This window comes from Oncorhynchus clarkii, chromosome 6, assembly GCF_045791955.1.
Source record: "Oncorhynchus clarkii lewisi isolate Uvic-CL-2024 chromosome 6, UVic_Ocla_1.0, whole genome shotgun sequence".
In the NCBI taxonomy this organism is placed as follows: domain Eukaryota; kingdom Metazoa; phylum Chordata; class Actinopteri; order Salmoniformes; family Salmonidae; genus Oncorhynchus; species Oncorhynchus clarkii.
The window spans coordinates 35,865,434-35,892,839 of NC_092152.1; the positions used below are offsets into that span (position 1 = coordinate 35,865,434).

General features: G+C 47.5%; 1 protein-coding gene across 5 annotated transcripts in view; it reads left to right on the forward strand.

The window, feature by feature from the left end:
• LOC139411065 (splicing regulator ARVCF-like) overlaps nt 1–27,406 on the forward strand; it is a 232,947-nt gene that overhangs the window by 112,884 nt on the left and 92,657 nt on the right. The window contains exons 4-5 of one of the 5 annotated variants that reach the window (XM_071156879.1): nt 804–896; nt 1,607–1,889. The exons of 2 other annotated variants lie outside the window; for them this stretch is intronic. In XM_071156879.1, the coding sequence (XP_071012980.1) occupies nt 1,665–1,889 (225 nt within the window). In that variant the 5' untranslated portion in view covers nt 804–896; nt 1,607–1,664. Of the gene's footprint in view, nt 1–803; nt 897–1,606; nt 1,890–15,818; nt 16,425–27,406 lie in introns of those variants that run through there. 2 more of the 5 variants (XM_071156880.1, XM_071156883.1) reach the window with 2 other exon arrangements.

The window sequence follows — 27,406 nt, forward strand, 5'->3', positions numbered from 1 at the left end:
GCTCTCCTTTTCTCACGCTCGCTCGCTCGCTCTCCTTTTCTCACGCTCGCTCGCTCACTCTCCTTTTCTCACGCTTGCTCGCTCGCTCGCTCTCCTTTTCTCACGCTTGCTCGCTCGCTCGCTCTCCTTTTCTCACGCTCGCTCGCTCTCCTTTTCTCACGCTCGCTCGCTCTCCTTTTCTCACGCTCGCTCGCTCTCCTTTTCTCACGCTCTCCTCCAGCTCGCTCTCTCGCTCTCCTCCAGGTCGCTCTCTCGCTCTCCTCCAGGCCGCTCTATCGCTCTCCTCCAGGTCGCTCTATCGCTCTCCTCCAGGTCGCTCTCTCGCTCTCCTCCAGGTTGCTCTCTCGCTCTCCTCCAGGTCGCTCTCTCGCTCTCCTCCAGGTCGCTCTCCTCCAGGTCGCTCTCCTCCAGCCCGCTCGCGAGCCCTCCAGCTCGCTCGCCCGCCCTCCAGCTTGCCGGCCCGCCCGCTCGTTCTCCCGCCCGCTCGTTCTCCCGCCCGCTCGTTCTCCCGCCCGCTCGTTCTCCCGCCCGCTCGTTCTCCCGCCCGCTCGTTCTCCCGCCCGCTCGGTCTCCCGCCCGCTCGCTCTCCCGCCCGCTCGCTCGCCCTCTGTAGTTAGTTCAAAGTTGAGTTGATAGATGTCCTTGTGTGGTTTCAGACTGAATACAACATGTGTTATGAGTTTGTTATTGCTCAGTGATGTATCTCTTTCCCCACTTGACTTTCTGGACCTTGAAAACAATGCTGTCATATCTGTTTCAACCCGTCTGATCTGAAATCTCATTCTCTTCCCTTTTTTTCCCAGTTTTTCTTCCTTCTAACTATCAGGCTCTTCCACTCCGTGTCTGTACAGAGGGGGATGTCTGTTATCTAACTGCTCTGTCTACCAATATACCAGGTGTGTATTTATAACACCCTGTGCATGTGTGTGTTTGTGTGCACAGTTATGTGTATGACACTTGATGTACTGTATCCTTACTCTCATTTGTTACGTGATCAACTCCCTTGATATCATTCCACCTTCCATTATTGATACCAGTGTTTGACAATGACATAGGCTATACATCATTTTGTGTCTGTTTACGGAAGCTCGTGATGGGAACAGTATCATAGGCATGGTTGGCAAGTCAAGTTGGAGCATGCACATCTTGGGTGTATGCCTGTGGAAATGTACAGTGGGTGTCTTCCACATGCATCAATGCATGTACTGGAAATCAGCAGTTGCGTTGATGGAACTACCAGGTGAAGTAAGACAGACATTTGTGGAGGAAAATCACCTCATCCTGAACCACCGCCAATTGTCTATTTTGAAGATTGTTTGGTTGCAATTGTGTGCAATGCTCATCCATGTTTTGACACGTATGTGGGACTGTGTATTTGGCTCATACCCTTGGAACATACCCTCATTTCCCTGTAATTGGTGTTACAATCACAACACAATTGAATTTAAGTGTTTTTTAAAAATTGTATTCTTCTGTTTTCATGGGCATCTTCGTGTTTGGTAGAATACAGCCATCAAGCAACTTTGTCAGACAGGTTGAGTGTCTGTAATGACCTGGTGACCCTCTCCTTCTCTCCATCCCCTCCCTCCTGACCTACCTATTAAAGCTCAGCTCAGTCCAATCTAGCCCTGCTCCCCTGACTCAACTTCCGGCCACCCTCAGCCATGGAGGACTATGAGGTGTGCTCGGCCGCCAGTATTCTGGCTTCGGTGAAAGAGCAGGAGGCGCGTTTCGAGCGTCTGACCCGGGCGCTGGAGGAGGAGCGACGCAACGTCTCCCTGCAGCTGGAGCGTTCCAACATAACAGCCGACAGGCTGGGAGGGACTGGGCCTAATGCTAACCTGCCACCCAACAGCCAACCCCTGGCCTGGCAGCAGGTGGTGATGCAGGTAAATCATGCCAGCACGCCCCGCCTGCCCCTCCCCCTAACTCCCTGCTTACTCCGACTATCTAGTCCCCCTCCATTTGAGCTGCTCTGGCTGCTCTCATTCCATCGCTCTACACCACCATATGTATTTGGCTCATTGCTCTCAAGGCGACGTGTGGTGACGCCATCTCTTTCTCCTGGGCGGCTGGCAGCTGATCCAAGCCCTTATGTTATTCCTGATCTGTTGTGCTGCCTGGATAGTGATGTAATCATTATAATGTGATGTGGTGATCCCATCTCCTTCTACCCAGTGCTCTTTTGATATTGTTTTGTGGTCTTGCTGCTGATTGGATCGTGTCTGTTCATACAATTCTGCCTGTGGCTGAAGGACGTTTGGGTGTTGGTCGGGCCTTGGCTGGGCCTTGGATGCACCTTGGCTGGGCCTTGGACGCGCCTTGGCTGGGCCTGGGAGTGGAGTACGGACCTCTCTGGCTGGGGGTGTGTGAAAGGAGATGTGAAGTGAGGCAGACGTGATCCGCTGAAATGTCATCGAAATGCCCATTTGATTTACAGTACAGAGCAAAATCCCGCATGAACAGACCAAGGGAGGGAAATGTTACTGCCGCCATTTCCTCTGTCATTAAATCTTAAGGTCAAGTGTTAGATCTTATACAGAAAGAAGACTATTGCTCACGGTCTTGGTTTTGAAACCAAATGATTAGGAACAGGTATGTGTGTGTACTAACCCTTGCGGATGGGCATTTCCATGCATGCACTGCTTTTAGAATTTTCTACCCAAAATGTATTTCTTCTTCACAGATTGTGCCAACGTTAATTTCTCTGGCTCGTTGCCATTTTAGATGGCATAAGGGATGATTAAGTCTCAAGCATGGCAGCCCAGCCCATCACTCACGGCTGGCTAACTGCTGTGGCCCGTCACCTGTCTCTCTGCATCGTGGGGTCAATTGGGTGGAACGGGCCGCACCACACAGGCCCGCTCAACGTTTTACACACCCCACCACTCTTTAAACATAGCTCATTCACAGTGAACCAGTCTGGACCGCTCGCGCCAAACCGCTCGTAAACACTGCAGCAAATTGGCTGGGCCGCAATGACCTTTTTAGTAAAACATTTTTTACAAATATTTTGTTGTACTGTTTCGGTGAATAACCATGATTTAATCATCCACATGTAATTACCTGGTGGAATGGACTGTGGAGGACGGGAGTGTTGATCATCATTGTGGTTTGGCTGCTCCGCCGTCTGCCCCAAGGGCTGCAGAAGGCACCCGCATGCTTGGCTTGGCAGCAAAGCTGGCTCATCCTGAGGAGCTCTATCTATCTATTTATTTATCTATCTGGCTGGCTGAACCATGGACGGAGCCTACGTTACACCATGAGGTTGTACAGTGCGTTGGGAAAGTATTCAGACCCTTTGACTTGTTCAACATTTGGATTATTCTAGAATATATTAATATGTATTTTTTTTCCTCATCAGTCTACACGCAATACCCCATAATGACAAAGTAAAAACAGGTTTTTAGACATGTTTGCATATTTATTACAAATAAACTGAAATATCACATTTACATAAATATTCAGACCCTTTACACAGTACTTTGTTGAAGCACCTTTGGTACCGATTACAGCCTCGCGTCTTCTTGGGTATGACGCCACAAGCTTGGCACATCTGTATTTGAGGAGTTTCTCCCATTCTTCTCTACAGACCCTCTCAAGCTCTGTCAGGTTGGATGGGGTGAGTTGTTGTACAGCTATTTTCAGGTCTCTCCAGAGATGTTCAATCGGGTTCAATTCCGGTCTCTGGCTGGGCCTCTCAAGGACATTGAGACTTGTACCAAAACCACTCTTGCATTGTCTTGGCTGTGTGCTTAAGGTCGTTGTCCTGCTGGAAGGTGAACCTTCGCCCTAGTCCGAGGTCCTGAGCGCTCTGGAGCAGATTTTCATCTAGGATCTCTCTGTACTTTGCGCCGTTCATCTTTCCCTCGATCCTAACTAGTCTCCCAGTCCCTGCCCCTGTAAAACACTGCTGATGCTGCCACCACCATGCTTCACGGTAAGGATGGTGCCAAGTTTCCTCCAGATGTGACGCTTGGCATTCAAGCCAAAGAGTTCAATCTTGGTTTCATCAGACCAGAGAATCTTGATTCTCATTGTCTGAGAGTCTTTAGGTGCCTTTTGGCTAACTCCAAGCAGACTGTCATCTGCCTTTTACTGAGGAATGGCTTCCGTCTGGCCACTACCATAACGGCCTGATTGGTGGAGTGCTGCAGAGATGGCAGAACCTTCCAGAAGTACAACCATCTCCACAGAATAACTGTGGAGCGACCATTGGGCGCTTGGTCACCTCCCTGAGCAAGGCCCTTCTGATTGCTCAGTTTGGCCGGGTGGCCAGCTCTAGTAAGAGTCTTAGTAGTTCCAAACTACCATTTAAGAATGATAGAGGCCACTGTGTTCTTGGGGACCTTCAATGCTGCAGAGTTATTTTTGTACCCTTCCACAGATCTGTGCCTTGGAGCTCTATGGATAATTCCTTCGAACTCGTGGCTTGGTTTTTGCTCTGACATGCACTGTCAACTGTGGGACCTTTATATAGACAAGGGTGTACCTTTTCAAATCATGTCCAATCAATTGAAATTACCACAGATACACTCCAATCAAGTTGTAGAAACATCTCAAGGATGATGAATTTCAAGTCTCATAGCAAAGGGTCTGAATACTTACGTAAATAAGTCATTTCTGTTTTTTATTTTGAATAAATTAACAATCATTTCTAAAAACCAGTTTTCGCTTTGCCATTATGGGGTATTGTGTGTAGACTGAAAATAATGTAATCCATTTTAGAATAAGGCTGTAATGTAACAAAATGTGAATAAAGTCAAGGGGTCTGAAAACTTTCTGAATGCACTGGAGGATGGAGAATGGAGGAATGTACCCGGCTCTCTTTCGGACAAAGTAAGGCATCCAACTCTCCTAACCCCCCCCCCCCTACACACACACACACACACACACACACACACACATCCCCTGTCTCCTCCCTGCATGATGGATTAAATGGGACGGGGGTCAGCAGCCTTTTGCTCGGGGGCTCCCAGTCGTCAGCGAAGGGGTAGCAATCGATGGGCCCATCTGTTATTTAGAGTTGGGGTCAGAGAGGAGAAGCAGTCAGTCTGATTAATGGAACACCGAGTACATTCTTAATAAAATTGATTTAGACAGAGCTCTCTCCAACTCCAGAGAGGGGTTGGGCTCTATAGCTAGCAGCTGCCACTGTTTTCTGTCCTGCCTTGTTGTTCTCTCGTTCTGCTGTTTTCGATGCAAGCCTTTGACAAGGTGGTACCAAACTTTCCAAAATTCATGACCAAAATGGTTTATACCCCTCAAACTCAACTCTTGTCCTCAAAGCCAGTTCCACTGCAGTTTTTTCATTTGTTCCCCTCTAATCAGGGACTGATTTAGACCTGGGACACCAGGTGGGTGCAATTAATTATCAGGTAAAACAGAACTAGCAGGCCTCTGGACCTCGTAGGGTAAGAGTTGATGCTTGTACGAACGCAATGTCAGCAGTGGGTTATTGGGATCCCCAGAGTAGACGGAGGTTTGTAAAGACTGTCTGATCATCAGGTGAGAAGGGAAAGAGACCCACCCTGATCCTGCTGTTCACAGGTGTGTTTGATCATGCTCTACAGAGCTCCTCTGTATGATTCATGAGTCTCCTGTAGAGCGTTAGATCAGCATGATGGTCAAAACAACACAAACATGAAATAATTCACTGCTTTTGGGTTTAGCTAGCATCTACATCCCTATTTAGCTGGCTGGCTTTAGCTGTTCACTGCTACATTAAATCAAATCCAATTGTATTGGTCACATATACACATATTTAGCAGATGTTATTGTGGGTGCAGTGAAGTGCTTGGGGTAATGGACAGACAAAACAACATGATCCAGTGTGGTGAGTTGTTACTTCATGAAGAGTTTATGTTATCGTCACGTGCTGTGTTACAGTCGATGTGGATCAGGAATGTTATGGGTGGAAATATTTAACACCCGTCAGCCGATTTCCCAAGACATATTTCCGAAGACTTTTTGATCCTCACTCATCATGATTGAACCCTTTACTGAAGAGCTATGTGCTGTGTGTTTTTAATGGTTTCTTCTCAAGAATATCAAGACAATGCTGTCAGACGGCGTATAATGGAATCATCGACTAGGAATCACTGACACGAAGCATGTCTTTCAGTCCTCTCTCACATGTTCGACCAGGGACACACTAAAACCATGTGTGCTTTCCAAATGGCACCCTATTCCCTTTCTAGTACACTACTTTTGACCAGGACCCTATAGGCCCTGGTAAAAATGTGTGCACTATATAGGGAGTAGGGTGCCATTTTGGACACAGTCCATGTCGGTTTCTCCTGCTTTGGTAAATAGATATTTGCCTGGAGCAGTCTCATCGAGGCGTGAAAGGTCAAGTGGTGACACATGGAGACCCTCAGAATGGTGCCTGTCAGACAGCACTCAGCGCCCACCCCTTTCTGTCTGGCCTAGTCTACAGAGATGACCTCATTTCATTAATACTACACTATGGCCTTGTTTGGCTCAGTTGGTATGACCCTGAAGAAGACACAGTGATGCTGAAAAGTTGGTGTTTTACTGGGAGTTTAATTATATCGTGTGTCACTCATTTATTTTTAAGACCGATACTAACAACGCTAGTGTCGACCTTCATCTAGGAACACCTACCGTCCAACACAGAGCTCATCTCTATACACACACACACACACACACCCACAAATAACAGAAATATTGAAGATGATGGCTAAATCCCAGATAACGTTAACATGTACATCCTTTCGCTATGTAGTGTTTGATCTGGTTTAGTATTAAGACGGTATAGCTCGTGAGATGGGCTGGGGCAGGGTGCACTACCGACTACCCTGCAAATGTTGTGTAGCTTTCAAAGGCATGTGAGATTCCATTAGAGCAGGTGACCAAACTTTTGACAACAATATCTATGGGCCATTTTTTTTTTAAATAAGTAAAACAATTTAGCTGACATGGGCTAATTGATCTGGACATTTCTTGCAAGTTATAAATAACTAAGGAGTGCAATGACTGACATGACAAGAGGAACTGATGATGCACTACCCAATTTCTGCTATTACAACTTTCAGGAGTAAGTTTAAAGCCGGACTGAGTTACTTAAAACCTCTAGGGTACGTGGGACGGTAGCGTCCCATCCCGTCAATAGCCAGTGAAACTGCAGGGCGCCAAGTTCAAACCAACAGAAATCCCATAATTAAAATTCCTCAAACATGCATGTATTTTACACCATTTTAAAGATACACTTGTTGTAAATCCAGCCACCATGTCCGATTTCAAAAAGGATTTACGACGAAAGAAAACCAAACGATTATGTTAGGTGAGTGCCTATTCACAGAATTACACAGCCATTTTTCCAGCCAAAAAGAGCATTCACAAAAAGCAGAAATATAGATAAAATTAATCACTAACCTTTGATGATCTTCATCAGATGACACTCATAGGACTTCATGTTACACAATACATGTATGTTTTGTAAGGTGAAGTTCATATTTATATAAAAAAATCAGAGTTTACATTGGCGCGTTGTGGTCAGAAATGCATCGTCTCAAACAAACATCCGGTGAAAGTGCAGAGAGCCACATAAAATGACAGAAATACTCATCATAAACATCGATAAACTATACAAGTGTTTTCATGGAAATATAGATAAACTTCTCCTTAATGCAAACGCTGTGTCAGATTTCAAAAACGCTTTACGGCGAAAGCACACTTTGCGATGATGTTAGCTAGCCACAGAAACGCATGCAGCCATTTTCCAACCAAGGAGTGTTACAAAAGTCAGAAATTAAAATTAAAATTAATCACATACCTTTGATCTTCATCTGGTGGCACTCCCAGGTCTCCATGTTAGACAAATGTTTGTTTTGTTTGATAATGTCCCTCTTTATGAGCAAAAACCTTTTTTGTTCGCGTTTTGTCCAGTAATCCGAATGCAGAAGGCGCGTGCATTAATTCCAAGTTGAAAGGTTTTAAAAAGTACAGTAAAAGTTAGTAGAAACATGCGGTTATTTCTGTCATAAATAATCAATAATATTTCAACCGGACAAAAGCTTCGTCAATAGGAAAGGAGAAACAAAGGCACGTTTACGATCAGGGCGCATGGCTGATGAATGGAAATTTCCACTGGCCACTGATTGAACGTACTGTATCTCCCTCATTTTTCAGAGTAAAACAATGCCTAAAGACTGGTCACATGTAGAGGAAGGCACAGAGCTTGTGAACTGGGTCCTAAGTATTTTGTATGGTGGATAGGCTTTCAATGGAAAAACAGCCTTTCAAAATAATAGTACTTCCTGGTTGGATTTTCCTCAGGTTTTCGCCTGCCATATCAGTTCTGATACTCACAGACATGATTTTAACAGTTTTGAAAACTTTAGAGGGTTTTCTTTCCAATTCTATTTATATGCATATCCTATCTTCTGGGACTGAGTAGCCGACAGTTTAATTTGGGCATGCTTTTCATCCAAAATTCCGAATGCTTCCCCCTACCCTAGTGAAGTTAAATGTTTATTTATTTTATTTAAAAATAATTTGGGGGGGGGGGGCCCAAGCCCCCGCTGACCACTCTGGGGCGCGCCCTACAGTTTGGGTACCACTGCTTTAGAGGAACAGTCCATCCTTTGGTCTTGGTGTGTTCTGTGGGTGAGATATGGGCCTCAGTCTGGTCCGGTGATGGCGCCGCATCACTCTTCACACACATACACACACCCTCACTGGCCATGCCACAATGGACACAAAGGCCCCGAGCACAGTGCTATAGCTTTCGCAGGCAGATATATCCCTCACTGGCAGAGCCTAGGAGCCCCCGACTTCTCGTAAATCACTTGCCTAACAATGAACCTCAGTCCCCCCCATACCATTCCTCCTACCTTTTTCCCCTCTACCCCTCTCTCCCTCCTTTCTCCTCCCATTGTCATTAGGAACATTCTCGCCACCCGTAAATGCGTAATTACCTGTGTGTGAAAACTCCTGCATTGTTTGTTTGTATTTGCTTCCCGGCTGCACTGTTTCTATATGTGGCCCACATCTTCTGGGGCTGTTATCTCTTTCTGTAGCCCGGTTGTAACAGTCACATTGTACTTCTGTGTAGAAAGACATTCAGACTCCATTGGGTTCACAGTTGTAAATCCATGTGCAAGTTTATCACTTTTACTTTTCCCCTTTCCCCCCCCTGGCTACGCTTTCTGAATCTAAGCATAGAAAGAAATGGGCTCTATACTTTGCCTTGCGACTCAGTGAATTCTTCCGGGGCTCTATGTTCGCTACATACTACAGTCTGAGACTGCCGTCGTTGAAGTCGTTTGTGGTGACGTCAAAATGAGGGAGGGGGGGGGGTTGTACAAAACAAAGTCATCAGCGTTCGGATGTTCCCATGTGTGTTTTGGCTCTGGCCCAACCAATCAGACCGTCTAGAAATCGTCGGAGGTACTCCGATCCAGACTCATTGAGGAGAAGAAGCTAACGTCCTGTGGTGTGGCGTAGCGTTTGTCCGGTTGCAAGGAGTTTTGGTAGCCAGGCAACACTATACTACCGTGTATACTGTATTTTATCCCCTCCCCCCTCAACACTTGAGTCGCTGGTCCATGAATTACAGTGGTGATTGCGGAGGGGCTAAGCCCTCTTTGTATCCCAGCTCAATGCATGGCTAACATAGGAGGACATGGGCACATTCCTTGTATTCATGAGAGACAGGGGGGAGGGAGAGGGGGAGAGAGAGACTGAGAAAGGAAGATGGAGAGATGCCTTTTGTACGACAGGCTTTTTATATTCCTGTGGTGAGGCTCAGACCGTCATCCTTCTGATCAGCCCATCAAGCCTTAATGTCCTTGTGCACCCCCCTGCCATTTGATCACAATCCATTTAACTATTACATTCACTAGCACAGTGCTTCTAAAAATGGCTTCTATCCCCCCCTCCCTTTCATAGAAAGTCTGTATTTTGGGGGTTGAGCAGCGACACATCTGTCTGGTCATTAAATTTCTCTCTCTGTTGGAGCAATGGTCGTGATTGTCTGATCCTGGAGTCAGAGTTAGTCACAACGACCCATGTGTTTAAAATAAGGGGGTGTCCTCTCTCCTTTATTAGATCCCCGTGCCACTCCAGGAATGTGACCTTTTTGCCTCTGACTAGCTGTGTATATAACCAAACAAGGTTGGAAACTGACCCCCACCACCCCTTGATTGGAGGACTAAATTGAAACCAGTCGGAAATGCTCCGCGTGCTTTGTAGTTTAGAGGTGTTTGGATCTTCAAAGCCTCAATTTAATTATGCTCATACGTTTCAGGTACTTGTGCGACATTTTTACTACATGAGTTACAAGCATGTAAATTGCACAGCAAACCAGCAACAGAAGTTGTATTCCATCAATATGTTGGGTTCAAGAAGTACACATGCAAGACAAATGTTGTCTGCCTCAACATGAATCCTTGACACGATGTGAAAGCTCATAGGCCTAGCCACTACCACGTGGGTAGACTAACTGGACCACAGAGCCCAGCAGTGAATGGATTCACAGTGAAGGCAGCTTATATGTACCAGGAGCTCGGTATACAGTCATACCACTCATGTCGTTGCAGCCCAGCCCCATGTACCACTTCCACCCACCCACCCAGTGGGTTTAGGCCTGGGGTTGGGGCTAGGCCTGGGGTTGGGGCTAGGCCTGGGGTTGGGGCTGGTCTGAGTGAGAGAGTGAGTTATGTGCTTCTCTTGGCCAGCAACAAACCCTGGGCCTCTTGACTTAGCACGCTAAGGCATTACTGCAGGGCAGAGTGGTAGTCAGGTCTGGCATGTGGACACATGCCGTGTCTCTCACAGGGTCTTTGAGTTTAACGTTTGGAGGGATGGAGAGAATAATTTTTGCCAGAGGAAGAATGTGGCAACGAATAGGAGCTACGACTGTAGTCTCACTCTCTCTGTCCCTCTCTCTCTCTCCTGTCTTTCCTTGCCTCTCTTGCGCTCTCCCAGGGCCTCGTTTTGCCAGACCTGTGTAGTGTGGCCGCCTGGGGACTCCACCACCGACACACACACAATCAGAGAAAGAAAAGACACAAAGAGAGCCGGCAGAATGAGGGAGAAGGAGAGAGAATGGAGGGAGGAAGACATTTGGAAGGAGTTTGATTGTATAGGCTTGTTCAAAGAGTGCCATAATCATTCTATTCAACTATCAAGGTATTGGATTGATGAGTGTTAAAGGCCCAGTGCAGTCAAAAATGTGATTTTCCCCATGTTTTATATGCACTGAGTATACCGAACATTAGGAACCAAGTTGGCTGGATGTCCTTTGGGTGGTGGACCATTCTTGATACACATGGGAAACTGTTTTGCGTGGAAAACCCCAGCAGAGTTGCTGTTCTTGACACAAACCGGTGCGCCTGACACCTACTACCATAACCTGCCCATTCACCCTCTGAATGGGGCACACACACAATCCATGGCTCAATTGTCTCAAGATTTAAAACTCCTCCTTTAACCTGTCTCCTCCCCTTCATCTATACTGATTCAAGTGACATCAATAAGGGATCATGGATTCAACTGGTGACTGTTTTGTATGCTCAGTGTATTTCCATGCTGAGGTTGGAATAATGCTGTAAAATTGTCAAAATGATAATGCCCTTTTAGTGTAATATCTGTTTGAAAAGACCACCTGAAACTTCAGCCTGTTTTGGTGATTAAATGAGTTAATAGACCAGTAAGAAATAGTGTTCCAAACCTCTCTGCCATTAACAGCAAATGTTCTGTTTTCCCCAACCTCCGAAAGTCCTAAAGTCTTGCTTAAGAAATTAACCTTGGCTTAGAAGCTTTTGTTTCTTTTTGACCATTTTAATTGAAAGCAATCACAGTAAGGTACTTAATTGTTACCCAGAAATTATTTGATAATGAGATAAAAATGGCTGCATTGGACCTTTTAACGCGAGAACCGCTAAAGCAGTCATTTTGACTGCTCAAGAATTACAAAATGCCTTGACTTTTCCTAAATAAGTCTATATAACACACTGGCAGTGTTAGATTCTTAATATCACAAACGGAACTGGCGTTACAACCAGTTCTGGGAGGGCATGTCATTTTTTTAAATGGTTTTCCCCATTGCCCCTCCTCCCAACAGTAGGGCCTGCTTCACTCCTCCTCCCAACAGTAGGGCCTGCTTCACTCCTCCTCCCAACAGTAGGGCCTGCTTCACTCCTTCTCCCGACAGTAGGGCCTGCTTCACTCCTTCTCCCGACAGTAGGGCCTGCTTCACTCCTTCTCCCGACAGTAGGGCCTGCTTCACTCCTTCTCCCGACAGTAGGGCCTGCTTCACTCCTTCTCCCGACAGTAGGGCCTGCTTCACTCCTCCTCCCGACAGTAGGGCCTGCTTCACTTCTCCTCCCAACAGTAGGGCCTGCTTCACTCCTCCTCCCGACAGTAGGGCCTGCTTCACTCCTCCTCCCGACAGTAGGGCCTGCTTCACTCCTCCTCCCGACAGTAGGGCCTGCTTCACTCCTCCTCCCGACAGTAGGGCCTGCTTCACTCCTCCTCCCGACAGTAGGGCCTGCTTCACTCCTCCTCCCGACAGTAGGGCCTGCTTCACTCCTCCTCCCGACAGTAGGGCCTGCTTCACTCCTCCTCCCGACAGTAGGGCCTGCTTCACTCCTCCTCCCGACAGTAGGGCCTGCTTCACTCCTCCTCCCGACAGTAGTGCCTGCTTCACTCCTTCTCCCGACAGTAGGGCCTGCTTCACTCCTTCTCCCGACAGTAGGGCCTGCTTCACTCCTTCTCCCGACAGTAGGGCCTGCTTCACTCCTCCTCCCGACAGTAGGGCCTGCTTCACTCCTCCTCCCGACAGTAGGGCCTGCTTCACTCCTCCTCCCGACAGTAGGGCCTGCTTCGCTCCTCCTCCCGACAGTAGGGCCTGCTTCACTCCTCCTCCCGACAGTAGGGCCTGCTTCACTCCTTCTCCCGACAGTGCCCAGCTGATTATCTGGATGATTATTGCTTTGAAACTGAACCTAAACTATACCAAAACTAATTTCACTCATTTAACAGATTTAAATAAATTAAGTAAAGTATAATGGGGAGAATGGGCATTCTAGTTTATTCAGTTTTTTTTGTGAATTCTTTCCAACGTGTCAAGTAATTATCTTTTTGTTTTCTCATGATTTGGTTGGGTCTAATTGTGCTGCTGTCCTGGGGCTCTGTGGGGTGTGTTTGTGTTTGTGAACAGAGCCCCAGGAGCAGCTTGCTTAGGGGACTCTTCTCCAGGTTCATCTCTCTGAGGGTGACAGCTTTGTTATGGAAGGTTTGGAAATCACTTCCCTTTTAGGTGGTTGTAGAATTTAACGTCTCTTTTCTGGATTTTGATAATTAGTGGGTATCAGCCTAATTCTGCTCTGCATGCATTTGGTGTTTTACGTTGTACACAATGATATTTTTGCAGAATTCTGCATGCAGAATCTCAATTTGCTGTTTGTCCCATTTTTGTGAGTTCTTGGTTGGTGAGCGGACCCCAGACCTCACAACCATAATTACCAAATCTTAAATGCTATGTCAAATTTTATGTTCCTTTTGATGGCATTAAAGGCCCCTCTTGCCTTGCCTCTCAGCTTGTTCACAGCTTTGTGGAAGTTACTTGTGGTGCTGATGTTTAGTTTTTTTGTGTACTCGAGGGCAAGGGTGTCTAGATTGCATTTTTATTTGTGGTCCTGGCGACAACCTTTTTTGGAACATCATTATTTTTGGATTACTGAGATTTACTGTCAGGGCCCAGGTCTGACAAACTGTGGAAAGAAATTTGTGTTTTTGCCTATTTTAACCACACAGTTGTTGTTTGTGTACATGTATTTAATAATGTTTGTAATCAATTTGTAAAGCAGACCCTCAGGCCAAATTGAGTCAAATGCTTTTTTTTTTTTTAAACAATCAACAACGCATGAGAAGATTGTGCCTTTGTTTTGGTTTGTTTGTCAGTCAGTTAGGGTGTGCAGGGTACATGTGTGGTCTGTCGTACGGTCATTTGGTAAAAAGCCTATTTGTTTTCACTGAGGAAAGGAAGTGTCAATTGCATTGAGCTGATTTCTGATGTGCTGTTTATTTCTGTATTGTTTTAGTGATTCACTGTAGTGAAGGCATAGACACAGGTTTTCTGGGTCTCTCTGTTTTTGGTTGGATAGGTTTCTCGATTTCTTTCTTAGGTTTTTGCATTCTTCATCAAACCATTTATCATTGTTAATTTTCTTTTGGGTTTTTTGTTTGACATTTCTTGATTTGATAGGGAAGCTGAGAGGTGAAATATACTGTTTAGGTTTTCTACTGCTAAGTTTACACCTTCACTATTACAGTGGAATGTTTTGTCCAGGAAGTTGTCTGAAAGGAATTGAATTTGTTGTTGCCTTGTTTTTTGGTAGGTTTCCACACACTATTCCTTCCATCTACAGCATTTCTAAATATTATTCAGTTCCTTTGGCTTTGATGCTTCATGATTGAGGATTGCTCTGTTCAAATACGGTAGATTGTGATTTTGCTGTGATCTGATAGGGATGTTACTAGGTTGACTGTGAATGCTTTGAGAGATTCAGGGTTGAGGTCAGTAATAAAGTTGTCTACCGTACTACTACCAAGAGATAAGCTATAGGTGTACCTTCTTCTGCCTCTCCCTCTCTCTCTTTCTCCCTCTCTCTTTCTCCCTCTCTCTCTTTCTGCCTCTCCCTCTCTCTCTTTCTGCCTCTGCCTCTCTCTTTCTGCCTCTCTCTCTTTCTGCCTCTCCCTCTCTCTTTCTGCCTCTCCCTCTCTCTCTTTCTGCCTCTCCCTCTTTCTGCCTCTGCCTCTCTCTCTTTCTGCCTCCCTCTGCCTCTCTCTTTCTGCCTCTCTCTGCCTCTCTCTCTCTTTCTGCCTCTCTCTCTCTCTTTCACTACCTCTCTCCCTGCCTCTTTCACTACCTCTCTCCCTTTTTATTCCTCTTTCTCTGACATCTTGAGGGAAGAAAACATGATTTTACCAGATGCAGCTTCATCTGAGGTGTCTGTCTGTCAGTGTGAGACATGTTTTCTGTGCTTTAACCCTTTCCCCATATGTTCCCCAGCCTAATACTGACAGACAGACAAGAAAATAACTAAGTGGGTTTGATTACCTGCGACGGAAAAATGTATAGCTCAGTGTTGCGGTGCGCCTAGCACCGTGCCACGGGTTATATGAAAATATTACGAAGGGTATGTTGTTGGGTAAATAATGAAATGTGTTATTTGAAGATTATAAATGCTGGGGCATGGTGGTGCAGACGGTGGTTTGATGTAAAAACCATCTCTCTTTTAGACTAGCTCAGGAGTTCATCATAGAGAAGTGAACTAATATAATGCTATGCAGCTTGGGGAATGCAAACCTCAGCCATTTCCCTTTCTCCTGAGGATTTCGGTATTTTTTTCTGTTGGATTTTCTTTCCCCAAAGTGTAGTCAAGTCTTCACAAAGTTGCCTTGCTTGAGCTCCTGTCTGAGTCTTCGCCAAGTACATTTACGTGATTTAGATGAGCTTTCTTCCTCACAATGGGTCAACATATTATAGCTGAATTCTTTCACGCAGGCGGTTTCCCCCCCTCATATGAAGTGAAGGAATCATAAGGAGTTTGGAGAGAAAGGTGTGGAGTGGAAGGGTGAGAGTGAGGGTTGATAATGTGTGTAAAAACATGCAGTGTGAGGTGCTCTCTTTTTGGGGGCCAAACTCTGATATCCCTCTTTCTCCTTCTCTCCTCTGGTCGATGGGGTGGTGTCAGAGCAGGGCTCTCTGTGTGTTTGCTCCAGCTGTGTCTGTCTGTCTCAGCCCCCTGCCCCTCCTCCTCCCACTTCCCACTCCCCCTGTCAGGACCCTCGTTTGCATAGATGCTGCAAGAGGGAGTGAGCGAGAGTCGGAGTCAGAGGGAGAGCAGAGTGTGGAAGCAGCTACACTCAGAACACAGGGCAACTGCTGCCTGTCTGGAAACTATTCTATTCACCAGCACCCCTCCTCCTTCACCATTTTCTCTGAAACTCAGGGTTTTGTTCCTCTCTCTGGGTAACTGTTGTGCTGTTTTGTTTCTTCCCATCCTTTACAGTAGTCTGACTCGTCAGAGGCAAAGGGGACTTTTTAGTCTCTTTGGTTTGTCCAGAGTGGCTGTAGTCTACTGTCCTGAACATTTCAGCGTCTCTGCTGAGCAGAGGAAAGACTAAGCTTTTTTTTTCTCCCCCTCTGAGTGGATTTGGAGTGTGTGAGAGAGGGAGGGGGGAAGTGTGTGAGCGTGTGTGTCAGCGAGCGACAGCGTGGGGAAAGGATGGCTGCCTTCCTCTGAGCTGCGTCTGCGCTCACGGGTTAACTCACGCCAATAAGGAACAAGGGACAAGCGAGGAGAGAACTTTTTGGAAAGAAGGAAATTTCTCTGCTTTCTTCGAGGTTTAAGAAAGGGATTTGAACAATGCCTGCTGAAGTGAAACAGGTTAGTACTGTGATTATCCAATTAATCTGTCTTTCCTCCTCTCTCTCTCTCTCTCTCTCTCTCTCCTGTGTTTTCCTCTTATATGGTCGTTGTGCTGGCTTGTAGATGGTTAGATGTTTCATGTGAGGCTTTGTTGTCGGAAGGTCAAATGATACATCCGCTTCCTAAAAAATATCTTTAGTAGCTGGCAATAATCACTTTCTTGCATTCTTGTCCTTCATGAGGAGCATGTCCATCTGTGTGTGTGTGTACTAGTCTGTACTCCCTACCGGGTTCTTTTCTTGCTCATCCTACATAATTAACTATTTATTTACACTATTTGTAGGCTGTAGTGCATTCTGAGAAGCGCGAACCGATATCTATAGACGGGTCTTCAGTCTGGTGAGCAGTCATCAGTATGATATATGAGTGACCCACCCACGTTGCCAGAGACTTCCAGTCTGTCAGTAACATTCTGATTCCCAGATGATCCACATATCAACTTCCGTTGATGACACGCAGTAGCCCTATGTGATGTCTTGGATCACATTTGGGGTGAGCGGTGGAAGTTTCTCTGTGACGATTGGTTGTCAGAGGCAGGGTGACCCCCAAGACTGGATTTATAACCCCCCCTATAAAGGCCAACTGAAGCTGTGGTCGGGAGAGGACAACTATTTCAGCCTTTTGGTTTTCACAATAAGGCTTCATTTCAAGTAACTTTTTGTTGCCACGTGCAGGAGTACAGTGAAATGCCTTTCTTGCGAGTTCTTTCCCAACAATGCAGCAATCAATATCAATAGTACTATAAAATAAATTAGAACAAAACACACGAGAAATAATAAGTAAGCTACAGTGTATATACAGGGTTCGTTCCAGGGTCAGTGCCAATACCATATTTACAATGTGCAGGGAGACTGGGGTATGGTTACTAAGCACCAGTATGTGTGATAAACAGAGTAGCAGCAGCGCATATGACAATTGTGTGTAAAGTCAGTAGGAATGTGGAAGCAAATGAAGTGTGGGTGTGTAGAGTCCTGTGAGTGTGCATACTCAGTGCAAAACTAAAATGACAAGGGTCAATGCAGCAGGGTTGGGGTCAATTCCTTTTCAATTCCAGTCAATTCAGGAAGTATATGGAAATGTCAATGCTTTTCAATAAGGACAATTTGGAATTTGGCTTGTTTGCTGAATTCAAATGGAATTGACCCCAATCCTCCAATGCTGATAGTCTCTAGCCATTTTGTTGGCTCCGTTACCAGAGGAATGTGCTTTTGTTAGTGTGATTTTTAGTGCCTTTGTTGGTGTTCTATAATATATTATTTGAACGTGTGTCCTACGCTGTGAGAATGCGATTTTCTCTGCCAGGCTTGGCAGTGCTCAGATGAGATATATATATATATATATATATATATATATATATAAAAAAAATAAATGAAAATAATAATACTAGATTGAGATTCAAAGAGAGGAAGGCTAGCTTTGAATGAAGTCAACTACTCATAGTCAGCTCCTCTCCTCCCAGAGCCATGTACATATTGGGACAGGGTAGAGGGTGGAGTTAAAATTAAAAAAATAAAACCTGGCCTGGTGGAGAGAAACATTCTGTCAACTTTCCACTTTGCTGTGATAATCTGTTAACGGCTGCCCTGTGGATGGCTGATGCTTGATAACGGGTTGGAGCCAAAATTATGATGATTGTATTTTCTTTCTAACCTTGTGTTCGTTTGACCTTTTTGACTCCCGTGTTTCTATACTGTGTGTGTTTCCAGTGATCTTACAGGGGCTTACTCACCCGTGACACCCTAGTGTCACCAACGTGTGACCTCTCTAGGGAGCGGTCCTAAAATGGTGTGTAGATGTGCGGAATGCTGCGTGTCCCTGACCTCTGTTGCCGTCAGAGATGCCTGTCATGCTTAAGGGTGCGCTGGCATCATGATCCACCTCTGACCTTTTCTATCCTTCCGACTTCAAAATCCTCAGGGAGAAGAACACCTGCTGAAGGGGTGGTTGTCCCTGTAACATACACCCACTCCCCAGGCCCTAAATGGATGGGTTACCCAGGGGTCAGTGTTGTTTTTGTTATGGTGTTTAAGGGACCTCTGCCTTTTTTAAGGGCAAGCGGTTGAAGGTCTCTGTAACCCCTGACCTCCACGCCCATCCCTGAGCTTCAGCTGTGATGTACCCTGTGGGGATCTGGTATCTCAGAGTCTATTTCTATAGGTTGATGACGTATAGTTCTGTGATGGTCTGGTCAGGCTACACCGGCTGTAGATCACAGTGCAGAGAGGGCAGAGGGCAGGCATGGGGAGTAGACAGTAGAGTACTACTGCACAGATGTTCCCGTGCCCTGAACCCGTCTTAAAGCAGCAGTAACTGCAGCAGGGCTTATGTTAAATGAATCCCGGTGAAGATTACTCCCTCAGCCCTCAATTACTACTGAGGACTTGGTCGGTCTGACCATGCGGAGTTATATTTAAACTTGCCTTATTTAAAAGTTCTCTGCAGACCAAAGGGTTGCTCCCTCGCTTGGAATAGCCTGTGTTGCTTGTACAGGCGTTACGTCTCACCCTGGTGGAGAATGGGAGATTTCACAGTGAAGGAAAACAAAAATATTCAGAAAAGCCAATAGTAATTATCTTCCTCTGAGGTCTATAGTTGCAGAATCTCACTGTGTTTCAAATGGCGTCCTATACCCCTTATAGTACAGTGCTCTATGTGCCCTGGTCAAAAGCACTATAAAGGGAATAGGATGCTATTTGGAACATAAACCAGACTTTTTTTCCCCCTGTCAATGGCTGAGTGAGGAGAAACCGCCGGAGTGACAAAAAATAATTCATCTAGAATTCAGCCAGAGACGTAGTGTCTGGTATTAAGTGTTGTGGACTGTCTGTCTCAGGCAGCTTATGGGGGTTTCACATGTATTAACGAAGACTTCCCTCCTCAGACTCTGTTTGGTTCCTGGGTTAAATTAAAACCAACCATCCCCTCTATTGATTTCCATTCCTCTGTCTGTCTGTCTGCTCAGGCTGCCTCTGGTGGAAGGCTGCGCTCCTCTGTTCTCTTCCATCCTACAGATCAGGATTTGAAGACATGTAGAGCGTGAGGAGCGCCATTGTTCCGCCACAAAATATCAGTGACCCAAATGTGCAAACAGTGAATGGCTGGTGGAGATGGAAGATGCCAAGGGATGTTGTTTGGTCATAAGTGCTGTTCTAGCAGGAAGGGGGAGTTTGGGAGGGAAAGGTGAGGCTTGGAGATGCCTCTGACTCCTTCCAGGTGGCATGGCCTGGTGCCCCCCCCATACTGCCCATGTTACCCAAACCCCTCCCACACCTCTTATCGCACAACCCATGTGACATAAACTTCTCCCCATCCCTCCACCCCTCCAACCATCCCCGCCTACCTACTTGGCCTGGGTTGAGTGGGTGTCAGGGCTGGGTAACCGGAGCTGGACTTACGGGAACAGCTGACCCTCTTCCCACACTCCCCTTTCTGGTACAGGCATTTAGAATTAACATGCTGCTGGCCTGGCCATCAGGTATCTGGAGTGTCCTGTGATGTTGCAGGTGGGTCAGGGGGACATGCCATGCTCTTCTCACCTTACCCAGGGGGGCGCCCCAGAGGCCTCGGCTGCACTCTCGTAACCCATTTGGCAGGCTGACAAGGTGACCGATATAAGCCATGCCTGGCCTCGCTCGCTCACTTACTACCCCACTCACTCTCTCGCTTACGGACTCCCCTGACATATATCGTCTCTTTGGGGCCTGGTCAAAAGTAGTGAATAGGGTGCAATTTAGGATGCGGACTTGTACGGCCCCTGCTTCTCCCTGCCGGCCCCTGCTTCTCCCTGCCGGCCCCTGCTTCTCCCTGCCGGCCCCTGCTTCTGCCTGCCGGCCCCTGCTTCTGCCTGCCGGCCCCTGCTTCTGCCTGCCGGCAGCTGCCAAGCTTTTGTCATTGGTTGACGGAATTAAAAAGGTGAGCAATGACAGGCCTGTAGATGGATCCTTTCATATCCGTCTTGTGTTTGGGAATAAACAGTGTCGGCAGATAAAAGATGCAGCGCATGAATGAGATTGTTCGTTTGCCTTATTATCTGTCTGTTTTCCATCCACCAGACTAGAGCAGGGCCTGTTCAACACTGTGTGTGCGCGCGCTGTATGCGCGCATACATTCATGCAAAGCCTACATTACACATTGCACTGTGTTTTGTCGGTTACACTTTGAAAAGCTAAGCCTGCAACCTCCAATGGCTTGTCAATGGGCACTGGGTGATTGAAAGTGTTGTTTCTTTCTCTCTTTGACTGTGAAATAAATCATTAAGATGAGGCCACAGAGACTGAGTCAGCTTACACACACACACATTACTGAAGGGGAGTGACTGAGGAGCAGCCATTGTGTCCCCTGCAGTGTTTATATACTTAGTGCGTTCCTGCTCTGGGGATAAGGCTAGCCCTGTTTCTGTGGGAATGAGAGTAGTAAGTTCCTCCTATAATCTCCTTGCCTCCAACACCATAAACACTCTGTGTGTGAGTGTGTGTGTGTGTTTCGGGGAATTGAGAGTCTTCCTCCATTCCTTTCTCTACCCGGCAGGCTGGCTCGATCTCTCTGTCCTGCTGGATCCCTGCCTGCGACAGACTTGTTTTAGATCTGGCAGATAACAGGGCAACAATCCCCAGAATATACAACCACAGCAGGCAGAGAGCGGGCAGGCAGATCGAGGCCCCATCATAGCCTACATCTGTCCTGTAGACACCAGCCAGGGAAGGGAGTGGGCAGGCAGACCGAGGCCCCATCATAGCCTACATCTGTCCTGTAGACACCAGCCAGGGAAGGGAGTGGGCAGGCAGACCGAGGCCCCATCATAGCCTACATCTGTCCTGTAGACACCAGCCAGGGAAGGGAGTGGGCAGGCAGACCGAGGCCCCATCATAGCCTACATCTGTCCTGTAGACGCCAGCCAGGGAAGGGAGTGGGCAGGCAGACCGAGGCCCCATCATAGCCTACATCTGTCCTGTAGACGCCAGCCAGGGAAGGGAGTGGGCAGGCAGACCGAGGCCCCATCATAGCCTACATCTGTCCTGTAGACACCAGCCAGGGAAGGGAGTGGGCAGGCAGACCGAGGCCCCATCATAGCCTACATCTGTCCTGTAGACACCAGCCAGGGAAGGGAGTGGGCAGGCAGACCGAGGCCCCACCATCGCCTACATCTGTCCTGTAGACACCAGCCAGGGAAGGGAGTGGGCAGGCAGACCGAGGCCCCATAGCCTACATCTGTCCTGTAGACACCAGCCAGGGAAGGGAGTGGGCAGATCGAGGCCCCATCATAGCCTACATCTGTCCTGTAGACACCAGCCAGGGAAGGGAGTGGGCAGATCGAGGCCCCATCATAGCCTACATCTGTCCTGTAGACGCCAGCCAGGGAAGGGAGTGGGCAGGCAGACCGAGGCCCCATTATAGCCTACATCTGTCCTGTAGACGCCAGCCAGGGAAGGGAGTGGGCAGGCAGACCGAGGCCCCATCATAGCCTACATCTGTCCTGTAGACGCCAGCCAGGGAAGGGAGTGGACAGGCAGACCGAGGCCCCATCATAGCCTACATCTGTCCTGTAGACACCAGCCAGGGAAGGGAGTGGATTATTGGGCCTCGATTGCTGTTAAGTTCTCTTTACATACCATTTCCCCAACTCTATCTGCACCCCTATGCAGAGGCTGATAAAGAAAAGATGAAACGTTTCTGTGTGTGTTGTGTGTGTGTGTAATTGGTCTATGCGGGTGAGGGCGAAAGGTGCATATGTGACAGTTTTTGGGCAGAGCCATTGCTACCGGAGTGGATGAGGACCTCAACCCTGAGCTCTGTGATTAATGACACTAGCAGGCTGCAGGAGTTTGGTAGCCAGTTTACCTTGTTTCATTAGCCCCCCCCCCCCTCTCTTGCCCAGAGAAAGGCAGTGGGTGCATACCAAACGGCACCCTATTTCCTATATAGTGAACTTCCCTCAGTGCACTACTTTTGACCAGGACTCAATGAAGTGAATAGGGTTAGGGGGCCAGTTGGGACACAAGCCAGTGTTTACTCCTCGTCGTGGGGAGCTACGGTCGTGATGGTGATGCATCATTGTATGGTCGGAAGAATCCGACGCTCATTGACGTCATGCTGAATTCTAGATTTTCCTCAATGCACCACTTTCGTAGCCCAGTACTCAAACTCAAGAAAACATTGAGAGTAAGGAATGAATGTCCCGCCTAGGAAAAAGCCAATCTTCAAGTGCATCAGAGGGACCCTGAAAAGACAAACATATCCGGAGGTAGCCTATATGGGATTAGCAGGGGATTGATAGATTGACGTGATGTGTGCCACTTGTCCTGAGGAGCACATTAGCGTTGCCATTGACCACAGCGATCGATTCCGAGATTAAGTAGAAGTTTATCCCCCCCCTCCCGTTCTGTTCTTCCCTCTGCATGACTAACCTACTACTTCCTCATACTCCCCCGATCTGTTAAAGTATTGCCTTTTTGAAAAGAACTGGGGCTTCTTGGACAGTTATTTATAGGCCCTATAGAACCCCCCCTCTCCTGCAGCTGGGGATCTTTTGAGAGGGTCCCTGAGGGGGGAGGTCAAAGTCCTCATACGGCTCCCTTCAACCAGAAACATGAGGACAAATGCTCCCCCCCTCAAGCACTAACCACCACATACAACATGCCCCCCGGGGTTTGGGACCAGACCAGAACTAGAGAAGAAGAAGCTCTGCTTGGGATCATGTTTCGTCTGGAATTTTTGGATGATCCGTGCGATGCACTTCCTGCCTCTGTCTGTGATGATGGCTCCCGAAGGAAGGTAGTGAGTAGAGGGGCGGGTACGGCCCATCGATCCATCCCTCCATCCTCCATCAGGCCATCTGTCTTCTGGCTGCTGTCTTCTGGGATTTAATGCTCCCCTCTGACAGCTCCTTAGCGGGGCTCTGTACGCCTGGCCAGGCACTCCAGATTAGCACAGCCATGTGGTGGAGCACAGCATCGGGTGAGCAAGGGAGGGCTCTCTACTCATTTCTGTTTTTAAGTAGGTAGTGTTTGGAATGATCACAGCAGCCCGACTGTCTTCAGGCTATTACTCAGTCCCAGTCACCAGCCTGAAAGGGTTTTGTAACGTCCATCGTTGGCACAAACTGTCTTGACGGACGAATTCAAACCGTAGATTGCAGCGGTTGGTTTTGTAACGTTGGCCTGTCTGGTCATTATGTTGGAATGTGGACGTTTTTTTTTGCTACTTCCAGACCGAACAGAAAGGCAGTTGAGATGTGTTGATTGGTTCCGGTGGTTCATTAGAAGGCTGTTGGAAACCTCACTCCCCTTTTAGACCCAGACAATGAGGCCCGTTACTGGTGGCAGAGGTCCAGAGAGTCGGAGGGCGAGGGAGGCCACAGAGTCAGTGTCCCCAGGCCCCCTCTCCCCTTCAGCCTTCCAGCCACCCGCCCCAGCCACTTCCACCGTTCAGTCGGCACAAACACATGCTAATTAATTAGTGGCAAGAGTTCAGCCTCAGCCGGCCAGCGAAGAACTGCCTAATAAACCCATAAAAGGGAGAAAGATTGATTTTCTTTTTGTTAGTTTTTTGTCATTTCTTTAGCATTACAATGGTTCCTACAGTCCTAACTATAGAGTCATCCAGATTCTGGGCCAGCTGTCATATGTCATTACGTGTGATGGCACTGCATTGTTACTCATCTCCTTATCTTCTCTTGATATGGGCGCGGCCCGTGCCCAGAGGGCCCCCGGCAGAACAATGGAGCGGCGCGCCAGTCACACATTCCTCAAGGGATGTATTGAGTTTAATGAAGGCAGACTTGCATGCTTTGCTCTGTAATGGCTGCCGGGTGGATGATTCCTGGTTCAGCTGCAGTAAATGCCGCCACCTCCCTTAGTTCAGCATTCCACCTTCCATGTTTTTACATTTGTTTGAAATCTGTAATGGAATGGGAAGTGGAGCATGGTGCAGTTAGTGGTGGCGCTGGTACTGTGCCAGCCACAGACAGGTCTGTCTGCTGAAGTGAAGGGATAGACAGAACAGGTGGCGGCGCTTAAGTTAAGACCACCCGGCCCAGGCTGGGTTGTTTAGAGACTGTGGGAGATGTCGGCCCACTCATGGCCTTTGTTATATCTGTCAGTAAGACCTCCGTTAGAGCCAACTTTTTAAAAGGGGCACTCATTGTTGTTCTACAAGTGAATCACGGTATTGTTCCGTATTGACCAAAATAGCTTCAAGTACTTTCATGTCTGGCAACTGCAATGTCTGTGCTCAGTCTGTACCCCTTTGACTGAGTGGGAGAAAATATGTATTAGAAGAATGATATTCCCATTTTTATCTGCGCTGAAACAACATCCCTGTTTTGACAAATCACAGCTTATATTTTCGTAGCTGGAGCTTTTGGCTGCCGGCGTCACTACAGTCTGAGACTGTATTTATTTCCCTATGGCTGGTGCTGCTCTGAGTTGCCGTGGGTTACCAACTGACATGCTGAGACTATAGGGAGGCCGGACAAAAGGCGCCTTTCCCTCCAAAATGTGGACGTGTCGACGAGTTCGCACGCAATAAACCCAGCTAAGGTCCTCAAAGTTAAGCAAACAAAGCTTGTTGACACAGACCACCTAGAGTTTCCCCAGATTCTTTCCATCACACTTCAGTATAGTTAAGAGACGCTTTAATCCAATAAGACTCACTTTTCATCCCGGCAAGCCCCTCCCTGTCCCATCTGGGGGTTTGTTCCTGTCTGTGAAGGAGTGGGAAGTGAGCTGTTGTGTGTGTGTGTGTGTGTGTGTGTGTGTGTGTATGCTCCTCCACCACTTCACTGTTTCTCTGGCCTGCAGGGAGTGTTAGGGGGTCACCGAGCAGCCAGCTAACATTCCTCAGTCTGGCTTCCAAGCATTCAAACTCTGCCATCACCTCTCCCCAGCTCTCTTCCTTTCTTCCTCACTTTTTCAAGTCTCCCTTTCTTTGCCCCGCTATTTCTCTCTCTACCATCTCTCCTCTGCAGCCCCTCACGCGCCACGTCTCTTAAAGGCCATTGGGAGCTAATTGAGGCTGGTGGTCTCCTGGACATGGTCTGGAGTGGAACAGGTCTGGAGAAGGACAAGACGCGTATGAATGCCCTCTTGTGCATGGTATTAGTGTCATTAACCATCCGGCCAGGAGTCACGGGAGACGGGAGCAGGATCTCGCTCTCATGTTCTCACGTCACTCATGTTAAAGCCTAACAGGATGATAATGGCCTCTCTAGCACTAATGAAGGGCATAGGATACACCCAGTTTTGGCTGGATCTATTCTGTCTACTGTGTAATGAGAAGAGGATTTCTCATCGCATCTTTGTCTAGAGACATTAAAGAGACTTGTGTTCAAGTGCAGACTTTTGAAATGGGGCAACATTGAGCTACTGTATAGTCTGTGCGTCTCTGTGGAAGTGTTTTTGTTTGTCGTACTGTATGTTGCGCGCTGTTATTTCCAGACTCATGCCTCACTCTACAAATGTCCCATGCCCGCTTCTCCATAAAACCAGAGTAGAACAGCTAGATAGATCTATTTAGTTATTTACACTACCCCTCAAAAATCGTCAGAACTCCAGAGATGAGACCAACCAACTTAGACGGAAAGTTTTCAAAGAAAAGCTATTGTCCACCCACCATGTTGTGGTGTGGAAATGACTTACTCACAGAGTGGCTATATGTCCGTGGTCAGAACAAGGCATTGGACACCTGTGAGACAGTGTGCCATGGGCACTCGCTCACACGTTCTGTACACACATGGACCTGGGCTCCCCAAGATGCAGCCTCAAATTATAGCTGGGCCTCTCCTGTGCAAGCATCTGCAGGGCTAGGTCATGCCAGCTCAGAACCCAGAAGCAGCTTTGTCCATCTCTGTCCGGCCGTGTATGTGTGTGTCGCTCTGTTCGGCCGTGTGTGTCTGTCGCTCTCTCTGTCCGGCCGTGTGTGTCTGTCGCTCTCTCTGTCCGGCCGTGTGTCTGTCTGTCTGCCTGTGTCTGTGTCTAACATGGCTCCTGTCTTCTCTCTCCAGAACTTCACCACCAGAAAACCTAATTAGCTCCTCTTTTTTTCCCAGCACACAATGTGCCTCTCTTTTTGATTCCACAGCCCCCTCGTTTGTATTGAGAAGCTCTATACTGTGGTGAGTGCCCTCATCCTGAATGTTTTGTAAGGTAACGCCTACATTCGGGTTTAAGGGGGGGGGGGGGGGGTGTAACCTGCCAATCTGTGTGCGGGACACTTCACGGGGGTTTTTCACCCATGTGAACTGGGGTATACTCTTCCGGGTTGCCTCCATAGGAGGGGAAGTGTGGAAATAGGTTGCTGCAGATGATCCACCCGACAATACTACTGCAGTAAACACCTTCAGGGCTGAGCCAAAGCCTGGGAGGTGGGATGTAGCAAGCCATGGATTCTATAGATGTTTAATAGAATATGTTTGTTGTGCAAAGTATGGCGTGTGTATGGCATTGTGTAATTTGTGTGCTCAGATGCACATGGAATGTGTATATATGTGTGCGTGTGTCAGTACATGAGCGTGTATTAGTGGATATCTATCTACGTGTGTGTGTGTGTTGTAGACCCAGCGAGCTGCGCGAACAGCAGCACAGGGGACAGCTTGTTGTGGATCTGAAGTGGGTCATCTCGCTACAGCTCCAGTATAGGCTAGCTCTCGTTCTCACACTGAGGGGAGAAGCTGCTGTTCCACAGGCTGGGATTCTCCTCCAGAGTAGGGCTTTTACCATCAGGATACTTGGCTGGTTGCACACCTCCCCGGATAGCTCTACCCTTACCTCTTATAGCATGACACAGTAAGTCCCATGAGTTAAATTTGTTTTGGCTTATATTGTGGCTTTTGATATATATATATTTCCTATGCGTCTTCTCCTTTCTCTTGCTCTACCATCGGGAGCGTGTGTTTCTTCTTGACCGAGCGTCGCACTTCTTATGACATTGACGTACACAACATT